The sequence below is a fragment of the Leptopilina heterotoma genome, unplaced genomic scaffold (genome assembly GCF_015476425.1).
Source record: "Leptopilina heterotoma isolate Lh14 unplaced genomic scaffold, ASM1547642v1 Lhet_186, whole genome shotgun sequence".
Taxonomy (NCBI): domain Eukaryota; kingdom Metazoa; phylum Arthropoda; class Insecta; order Hymenoptera; family Figitidae; genus Leptopilina; species Leptopilina heterotoma.
Genome location: NW_025110905.1, coordinates 1,032,623 through 1,043,493, shown reverse-complemented (window position 1 = coordinate 1,043,493; position 10,871 = coordinate 1,032,623). Strand labels below are relative to the sequence as shown.

Genomic DNA, 10,871 nt, shown 5'->3' with positions numbered 1-10,871 from the left:
ATATTTTCTCCTGTAGGGGCGCTAATATCAGTGAACAAATTTCCGGTATGCCAATTTTCGTGCATGGCGATTTTACGCAGTCAAGTACAGTCAATAGGGATACATATACATACTTCTCCTTATACTCCTTCATGGTTGAAGTGAAGTCTAGCGAAGACGTTCTCCGCTGAAGTCCAAATTTATAGAATTGCGCATGCGTCAGTTAGACGCACACACACACACACACAAAATACACTGTACGTCATATAATAATGACACTCACACATTTAAGAAGTATCATCTCACAACATACAACATACTGTATTCTAAATAATAATAATTAATAACAATAATTATTAATAATATAATTAATCAATGTCACGTCCCAAGTTCAATAATAGGGAATTTTGAATATAAATACGTTGGGGAATTCAACTGCTAAAATCACTAAAGTGTACCCTGTAAATAGGAGGAAGATTCAAATTCTACTTTTAAATGATTACAACCAGAAATACTTTAAATTTGTTACTTTAATGAACATTAAAGAGCCAAGGATTACAAGTTCGAGCCGAAAGATTACAACATGTAATCAGGTAGAGAGCTCGGAGATATCTGACGAGATGAGATCCTGTGGTCCATGGGTCCCCATAGGACCCTGCGCGCGTTGAGCAGAGGGGATGACTACCTCTTCCTTTGAACTTCCCTGTGACCAATACAACCCTGACGGAGTGTTATTTTACAAGTTATTTACACATTCATACTATTCTTTCATTATTTACATTTAACATTAACAATATATGAAGTTAATTAATATTTGTATATTTAATTACCATAGAATTATGGTAACTTTGAATTACTAATAAGATATTACAATAAATGTAGATAATTTGTATTATAATACAACTTATTATTATTAATTTTATTATTATTATTATTATTTATTATTATTATTATTGTTATTTAATTAATCAATAAATTAATTAACAAATTCAATAACTTTTATCATTAATTAAGTGTATCTAATTATTTAACTAGTAATGAAATGGTAAACAGTAATCAATTTATAATCGTTGTTTTATAAAATTGTTAGTGATATACATAGAATTAAAAATAAGAAATTCATATCAAATTTGAATATTGTAATTAAATAGAAAGCTCATTTCTTTTTCTTATATACGAAGGATGAGTCATAGGTTTTTCCTGACTATACAATACCCTTTTTTTATACCGGGGACTCGAGTAAGGTCCGAGTCCCACGGTCCCTTTTTTATTGCTACCACATGTTTGGGTTTTCCCAACGGTTTCAAAGTTCGGAAATATGTATTTCTCAAAAGGCTATTTTTTATAGAAATAAACTCTGTTTCTTTCCAATTCTAATTTTTTGTGTCCTACGTGACATTTGCCTCATTTTCGCAGACTATTTCAACATCTGTAATTTTAACTATTATTCCTTTTCAAAAAGCAGCACATGTTTGGTTGCCATTCTATTTCGTTCTTTAGATTTTTTGCATGTGATAAAATTCTTTACGGAAATAAGCAAATAAATGCATGCGTTTTTATACGAAGAGTTACGTAGTGTTTTTCCCTAGCGGAGAATTACGTGAATTTATGCCTGCCGCAAGAAGACTATATACAGGAGAACCAACTCGCCTGCTTGTTCATAGAGAGCAGTGGTCCCGTTTTTAACGGACGACTGGGCGTACTACCCCGAGGCGCACTAGTCTTCTGCACATCGCAACACATGCATAACTGTATAAACTCTATCTGTGTATCTTTAAATAATGTGTGTTTGTTTTGTTTACAATTTTCTTGGTTATGTGCAAGTTCTGTGACAGTTGATTTTGAAAACACTAAATGAAATGCCATAAAAGAGTTTGTATCTTCTGAAATATTTTTGCTTGATTTCATCTTTATTAGTTTTTATAATTTATAAATCTCTTTTAAAATCTTTGAAATATCGTAGAGCGTTAAATCCGAAAACTTAGTTCAGTTGGAAAAATTCCTCTTTGGAGGTTATGGTTAACCTCAAATACAATGCTATAACAGAAATAAATATAATTGGAGCAATAATAAATATATAATAAATTATATATTACAATAGGATAGATAATAATTTATAATATAACATACCCTTTTTTTATTGTAAGATAAAAAATGGTTATGAAAATCCCATTACAACTTTTATTATTTAAATTAACACTCTTCATCAATACGAATCATAATTAAAAACACTAGTGTTAAATACACTTCTCACTTTTATTAGAAATTTCTGTATTAAAAATATTAAGTTCACTTAATATTTACACTTATTATTCAATATGAGGGGATAATAAAAACTTGCAGCTGTTACAGCTGTCAGATGGAATATATATAAAATATACACAGTTATGCATGTGTTGAGGTGTGCAGAAGACTAGTGCGCCTCGGGGTAGTACACCCAATCGTCCGTTAAAATCGGGACCATCGGAAATACTCGAGTTGTTCCTCCTTAGTGTTCTTAAATTCTCGAGAATTTAAGTTGGGGTAATTTCCCTAAGGAAATTACGGTAATTTAATTTTTTTAAGAGACTATAAGAGAATTTAAGAGAATATTGAGAATTTAAGTTTATTTATTTAAATAATGTATATTTATTATTTTTATTAATATAAATACATATATTTCAGCACAATTGCGATGATTACTTTTATCTAAAAGAATTCTTTAAGTTATTTATGTAAATAAAAAAAGTAAAACCACATATTTTTTAAGTTATAAATTTAATGACATTTACATTTATAAGGTTTATAAAATATGCGTAACTTAGTACGAATAAAAGTTTAGATACTTTTGAATATAGACATATATAAATAAAGAATAAGTAATATATTTAACATTATATACAATGAACTTAAAATTTTTTAAAATAAATATTTTGAAATTATTTGTGAATAAAGGCTCTCTGTCAGCTCTGCTGCGAGAGTAAGAGAGAAAAACCATTTAATTTGAATTTTCTGACTCTCTTACTCTTATGCGTTACCATGACAACCTGCAGTCAGTAGAGCTGTGCAAGTACCTTTAATATATAGCATTTGTGGCATATTATTATTTACAAAATTTACAGAAGAATTTAATTGTTTTTGTATTCATTGCTTTTAAAATATTTCCATTTTACACTCTATGGTTTTGTCATTTTTTAAATCTTTAAATATATAGTCACTTAAATAAACAAAATAACAACTACTAAATAAAAACACAACGTCGGACAATCGAATTTACCACAGAGCAATGACAAAAGTGAGGTTATGTCACATTCTCTTAAATTCTCAGAGAATTTAATCGTCGGTTATATTCTCGGTAATATTCTCGTTCTCGGTAATATTCTCTGGGTAATATAACCGACTTAGAACACTAATTACTACTGGATAGAGGACACCAATGCTTTGGTCCATTGATATGTATTACTACTGGATAGAGGACACCAATGCTTTGGCTGTTTCAATCTTGTGTCCAAGTAGAAAGTCGGAAGTTGGCCACCATTGGTGGCAATTTTTCATTTTGTAGCGGGTAAATTGAAAAGTATAAAAATATGATTGTTTAATTTTAATACTTAAGAAAAATAATTTTCAAGTGAAATCACTACCCAAGAGTAAAAAAATTATTATTTTAATAATAATTTCTGAAAGTAAACAAAATTATTATCTTTAATCATGGGTATAAAAATAATTATTTAGAAACAATTTATCGAAACTGCACATAAAATTATTGGAAATAAAAAGATATGTCCTTAATTATTTAACTAATAATGCGATTAATTTATTATTAAAATTTGTGTTATTTACAAATAAAAATAAATTCAAAAGAATTGTTAATTAATTCAAATTTATTTGTATTAAAATCTTGTCAAATTTCATTACTAGAAATGAATGGTATTTTTTTATATTTACAATTAAAAATTTCCTGAACAAATTTATACCATATTTTTAAAAATACTAGTTTAGAAAAGTCCATTATAAATGAATTTTTATATTGGACATCTCTGCTTCTGAACACGGGATACATTTCTTAAAGTTGAAATAATGGATCGGCTTTTCTTTAATTTTTTTCTCAATGACCTCGGTGAATTATAATAATGATGGTCTTCATAAATTTGACGACATTGTTTTGCATTAGGTGTTTCTAGTAACAAATGTTTAAATAAATGTTAATAAATATGTAACATTACTTTTGACGTAAATAAAATCTTAATATGCATTGACGAAATTTGACTTACCAAAATTATTTTTAATTACAACACTAGATTGTGCTGATGTACCAGAGTTTGTTTGTGGTAATGCGCTATTAGAGCTTTCTGTTGATTCACCAGAGTATGCTGGTAGTCATGAAGGAGTATAAGGAGAAGTATGTATATGTATCCCTATTGACTGTACTTGACTGCGTAAAATCGCCATGCACGAAAATTGGCATACCGGAAATTTGTTCACTGATATTAGCGCCCCTACAGGAGAAAATATATACCCTCCATGCACGGAGAGAACTTTGAACCATAAAAGACAGTGTCTAATTCAGAAGGTTAAAAGAGGGGGAAGATCACGGTAAATCTGAGTGATCTCACAGAGTTTTTCCATTCACAAATCGCAAGTGGCGGTGACAGTCACCGTCAGAGAGCGCTACATCTTGTCGAAAACTAGGTTAAGTTTCCAATCATCGTCTAAAACTCTGATCACACCGTGATTTTAGGTTACAACACAAACAAACAAGGTTCAAACTTCTCTCCGTGTGCTGTCCATGATAAAAGTTTTGTTTACGTAGTTTTTTTAACAATAAAATAATAGTAATATGAATTGTTTTATAAAAAATTGCATGTCTAGTTATAAAGCAAATAAAAATGCTTCTGAAAAAAGTGTTTTTTCAAAGCACCGAGAATGATAAGTTTATTTAATATACTATTTTGTAAGGGTAAAAGTTTTTATACTTTTACCAACAGACATTTATGAATTTAATGCAAAGAATTTTTGGTTGTTTATTTGAAGTCCTTTCTATTCATATAACGTATAAAACAATTTAATTCTGTTCATATATTTTACAATACAACACTCAGAGGATCCTCTAACCTTAAATATCAATCAACTGTCAAAGATAAAAATACTTAAAATGTAAAATTGCACTTATTTCTCCCGTTTGGCGGCGCTGTTATCAGTGAACATGAGGCTATTACTTTTCGCGTACCTGTCGATTTTACTGCAGAGAAGTACAGTCAATATCAGGAAATTTTCCCATTGGAGATATGTCTCCTTATACTCCTTCATGCTGGTAGTAATGCATTGTCAGAACCTAAGGACAAAAAATGAGAAAAGTATTATTAAGAAATTAAATATTAAAACGCACTGAGAAAACATTATACTTAAATGAAACACAAAAATAATGTTAGACGATTTTGTTTAATTGAAATTAGTTTGTAAGTTTAATCTCAATATATAGAAAATATTTACTGCATTGATTCAAAAGTATTATTTGTTTGAATAATTATATTTAATTCAAACATATTTTCTGTTACGGTTTAAACAAAAATTATGTTTAAAAATTTTATGTTTGAATCAAACTTAAAAGTTGACTACAGATAATTTAAAATCAATTACAATTTATATTTGATTTCAATATATAATCTCTTAAACTAAACCAGAAAATATGTTTGAATTAAACTTAAATATGTTTGACTGTATGGCAAAGATATTTTAAGTTTGATTTAAGCAAAATTTGTTTGAATCAAATAATTTCTTTTCTCAGTGCGGTCTTTCTTGTTAGTTTTGTTGAAGCCTTAAAAATAAATAAACCATCACTAATAAATGTAAATAAATTGTATTCTTTGAAAATTTTTTTATTTTACAAACTAACAAGCTTACCTAGAGATTTATCTTTTTCGGATAAAACTAATACGTTTTCCATAATATTGTAATTCTCAAAATCTGTTAATTTTAATAATTTTGGAATTTGTAAGCCATTCGGTGAGACTTCTCTTTTGTTGCATTTATTATTAAAAGTTTCCTGAGAATTATGTATATCAACATCTATAAAAAAAGAAATCACTCTTAAATATCTTAAGTTAATTGAAATATTAATAAAAATATTAATAACTTTACCACTACTCCTTGCAAATAAAGTTCGAACAGCATCAGAGTTTAGAATTAAATATTTTCCTGTTTTTCTGAAGCAAGTGTTGTCGAAATGATCACTGCACAAAAGACTTCTCTTTGTTACTTCCACATCTTTCAGATTCATTGCAGATAGCCATTTTTGTAATAATATAGGATTTTCAACAGGAAATCTGTTATAAGAAAAAAATAAAATTTAACTGAAACTAAAATTTACTAAATAACATTTTTTTAAAAATACACTGAAAAAAAAATTTATTTGATTCAAATAATTCAAATTATTTGAAAAATATTTAATTGATTTAAATACTTTTTAGTTGGATCAAAAAAATATGTATTTGATTTAAATATCTGCAATTATTTGAATCATACTTATTTGAACCAAATAAATCGTACTTGATTCAAATAAATAGTTAATTGAATTGAATAAATAAATTTATTTAATACAAATATTGAATTATTTGAAACTATTCTTTCATTTATTTCACTCAAATACTTCGTTTATTTGATGCAAATAAAAATAAATTATTTGACACAATAAATTTATTTTATTGATTCTAATAAGCGGAATTATTTGCTCCGAATAATTTATTATTCAAAGCTAATATAATATTTTATCAAGACAAATAAAAAAATATTTCAATCAATTAAATAATTATTTGAAACGAAAATAAGGAATTATTTGAAACTGCTCTTTCATTTATTTTACTCAAATACTTCATTTATTTGATGCAAGTAAGAATTATTTGATTCAGTAAATTTATTTTATTGATTCTAATAGACTGAAATATTGAATCCGAATAATTCATTATTCAAAGCTAATATACATTTTATCAAGATAAATAAAAAAATATTTCAATCAATTAAATAATTATTTGAAACGAAAATAATGAGTTACTTGAAACTATTCATTCATTTATTTTACCCAAATATTTCGTTTATTTGATGCAAATAAAAATTATTTGACACAATAAATTTATTTTATTTATAATTATTACAAATAAATTTATATTATTACTATATAAATTTATTATTATTGACATAATAATTAATATTATTAAAAAATATATAAATAAAAATATTACAATAAGTTGATTTTTTAAAGAAATATTGAAATATATTCGTAAATATACATTGAATAAAGTATTGAAAATATAGCGGCAAAATTGTTCACTGCCTTGTAGTAATTCTACAAGTTTTATTTGAGCTAGTGACACTTGAGAGTATTTAAGATTTGAGAGTCCCATGCGAGCGTAGTATAGTGGTTAGCGTGCGTGACTACGGTGCGTGAATATTCGGTTAGGCGTGGGTTCGTACCCCCAAGCGTTAGGATTTTTCAAATGTGTATGTAATAAAAATTGCGTTTAAGTGTATAAAAAAATGTGAAAGTGAACTATCAATGAATTGTCATCAGTATTTATCTTTTGCAATTAGTTATTTTTTTTATTAATATTTGTTGATGTTGAAATTATCAATATTGAATGAAATAATTTTCATACTTGATTCAAATAATTATTTATTACATTAAAATATTCGATTTATTTGATTAAAATAATTTGAATTTGATTCAAATAAATAGTTATTTGATACAATTAAATAAAATATTCGGGTCAAATAAATATATATTTGAGTTGAATATATTTTGAATTTGATTCAAATAATCATTTATTAGATTCAAATATTCTATTTATTTGATTTGAATTAGTTGTATTTGATTCAAATAAACAATTATTTGGTGCGATAATATAAAATATTTAGTTCAAATATTTATGTATTTGGTTCAAATACACATTTATTGGATTACAACCAAATAAATAATTTATTTGAATCAAATAATTTTTATTTGATTCAAATAATTTTTTTTTTCAGTGTATAATTAAAATGAATCAGGAGAAAATTCATTACTTTTACTCATATCTTTTGTGTAATTAAAAATTAATTTTTATTAAATATTAGCAAAAATAAACAAAATTTGTAATGTTTTTTGAATATTTGAATGCATATACACTTACTTTCGATAGGACCTATTTTTATTAACTCCTTTTATTTCATGGCAATAAATGCAGCTGGATTTATATGTTTTAAATTTTGTAGGGATACTTCCTGATAATAAAGTTCCTTTTATTTTATTTTCAAGGCATTCTTTCTCAAAATGATCTGAACATAATCGAGCCAATTTACTAGGCTTGAAGTTTGGCCCTAATTTCATATTTTCAATCCATTTTTCCAGCAGTTTCTTATCATTCCATGGAAAACTTGTGAAATTAATTGTATATAAATTAAATAAAATTGTCGATGGATCTTGTTCAAACAAGAATCCAGTAAATCCGAACAAATTTTATTCCATTTTTTGACAGGTCTCGACTTTGAGGTTATGTTGGCCTTTAAAAAACTTTTCGAATTTAAATTTTTAAAAGTTTTATAAATTTGTATCATTGAACAATGTGGTAGGTCTATTCCACACACAATGTTGTTATTGATTTCATATTTTCTATTTACACAACTTTTTTATATTTTTTCTGTAGTCCTGATGAGCTGTGTTCACAGTGAAAATGCATTCGATGAAATAAAGTAATAATTGCTGATTTTTAACAACTTTCTCAAATCTTTTGGACCCAAGGCCACAATATAAACAATTTTATTTGACAAAAATTAAGGTCCTGAAAACACTCTACGTTTTAAATTATAATGAAACAGATAAATATACCTATCAATGAAACAAAAATTTGATATACACACAAACATAACCTACTTTTAATCAACATCTGCTACTTGTGGCTCTCCGCAATAAATACATTTACGTACCATTATAATGTTATGTAATTAAATTTAAAAACTTTTTTTACAGAAATAATCATTACAGAAAACATAACCATCCATACTCATTGCACATGTCAACACAAACAAATCACATGTTAATGCGCACGCGTGAAAAACAGCCACCAGTTGGTGAGCCTTCAAGTCGTTTCAACCGGAAGTCGACTGTCCTCTATCCAGTAGTAATACACCCAGCGGGCACACTTCTCTTTTTGATAACTTCAAGTTATCGTTTTGAGTAAATGTTAACATTTTAATGCCTTTTAGTTATCGTGTGCCCCTAGGGGCATATCAATGAAAAGAATATATAGAGATCTTGTAAATATAGCGCGAAATTCAAATATAAAGTGCGTCAAAGTATTAATTCAGTTTCTTAAAAATGAATAAATCAATAAAACAAATTTAATAATTAATAAAAATAAAATAAAAAATTTAAAAGAAACTTTATACTTTCAATATTTTTATGCTGTTAATTAACAGTTTTAAACATAAATGTTATAAACATTTTACTGCCAATAAATATATATAATAAATTTCATTTGTTAATTAGTCGATTTTTGGAAGACAGGTGAATAAAGCACATTCACTTTTTTAACGACGACGTTTCGGAGGCACGGTTAGCCACCATCATCAGTTAAAAAAGTGAATGTGCTTTATTCACCTGTCTTCCAAAAATCGACTAATTAACAAATGAAATAAATATATATGGAAGGAAAAAAAAATACTCTTTAATTATATATAATAAATGTTTATATCATAATTCATATTTATAAATATTTATTAACAAATCTTTTAAAACTACTTTAACTTGAGTTAAAGTTTCTCTTAATCTAATATAAACTCTCAAAAGTGAACAAATTCAAAATTTTAATCAAAAGCAATCTCGCATGTCTCTTCACTTTCAGAATCATTAATTTGTAAAAAAAAGTTCAATTCTATCGAAAATAAAGATTGACTCAAAATTATGGTACGCGACAAACTATGGATGGTACATGGTACAAGGGGTTAAATTATGGTACGGTCTGGCAACACTGAGTCCGACATTCGAGTTATGGAGCTCTCACAGCTCTGCCTGCCTGCGCAGGCAGTAATTGGAGTAAGAGAGAAAATCAATTAGAGTGAAAGAGATAGTAAATTCAAATTTGTATGCTGCCTACTAGCTGTGAGAGCGCCTTTAGCCTAGTTCGAATGTCAAATATTCGACATTCGAACTAGCCCAGTTTGGATGTCGAATATTCGACATTCGACATTTCGGGGCCCCAAAACCGAACTAAACTCGGTTCGGTTCGAATTTTGCACAGCTCTATAAAGTATCAATTTATAAAAATTATCGAATTTCAAATAAGGTCTAAAATTAAAAAATTTTTGAAATTCTAAATTCCTGTTCAAAAATAGTGATAATGGTAAAAGATTTGATTTAAAAAAAATTATAAATGTTTTGAATAACTTTACAATGAAAGATATCAAATAAATGTATTAAGAACATTTTTTTTGTATGTAATTATTATTAGAATGAATCAAAAAAATTTTTAGGGTCAGGGAAAAAGTCAAAATTCTGTCTGAAAATCAGGGAAAAAAATCAAATTTTTGTGGAAACCCTGTTTTTAAAATTTAAATTTTTGTCGAAAAATAAATAACAAGCTTTAAATATTTATTTAATGAAATTATTGAAGTTTTGAATAATTGAATTTGAAAATCAGTGAATCGATGCGAAGCCTGTATTTATTATTAGTTATTATTTAATTGTTGCCATAATTGGTAGTGCGGTTGTAACTGGGTAAGAAACAGTTTAATTCTCATTATTTTTAATAATTGTATCGAAAATGAATTAGTATATCTATAATAATTTTTATTATTATTAATAATTTTACTTGAAAATTCTAAAAATAATTAAAGTTTTGTAAAGTTACGTGTACAATTTTTATAAACAATTGAATTTCAAAAGA

At 26.7% G+C, this 10,871-nt stretch overlaps 1 protein-coding gene and 1 long non-coding RNA gene across 3 annotated transcripts; both read right to left on the bottom strand.

Annotated features, from left to right (window-relative positions):
* Positions 1-1,034: 1,034 nt before the first annotated feature.
* LOC122500456 lies at positions 1,035-2,637 on the bottom strand. Its single transcript, XR_006301479.1, has 2 exons — positions 2,110-2,637; positions 1,035-2,016 (listed from the first exon to the last, which is right to left on the bottom strand). It is a non-coding gene; the product is annotated as an uncharacterized LOC122500456 (long non-coding RNA).
* A 1,184-nt stretch (positions 2,638-3,821) lies between these two features.
* LOC122500453 (THAP domain-containing protein 1-like) lies at positions 3,822-9,152 on the bottom strand. 2 transcript variants are annotated; one of them, XM_043609392.1, is made up of 6 exons: positions 8,861-9,152; positions 8,121-8,779; positions 6,097-6,281; positions 5,860-6,024; positions 4,230-5,290; positions 3,822-4,135 (listed from the first exon to the last, which is right to left on the bottom strand). In XM_043609392.1, the coding sequence occupies exons 2-5, from the start codon at positions 8,315-8,317 to the stop codon at positions 5,262-5,264; spliced, it is 576 nt and encodes a 191-aa protein (XP_043465327.1). In that variant the 5' UTR covers positions 8,318-8,779; positions 8,861-9,152; the 3' UTR covers positions 3,822-4,135; positions 4,230-5,261. The 2 variants fall into 2 exon arrangements, with proteins under 2 accessions (XP_043465327.1, XP_043465326.1); XM_043609391.1 differs by having other exon boundaries at positions 8,121-8,768.
* Between the last annotated feature and the right edge of the window lie 1,719 nt (positions 9,153-10,871).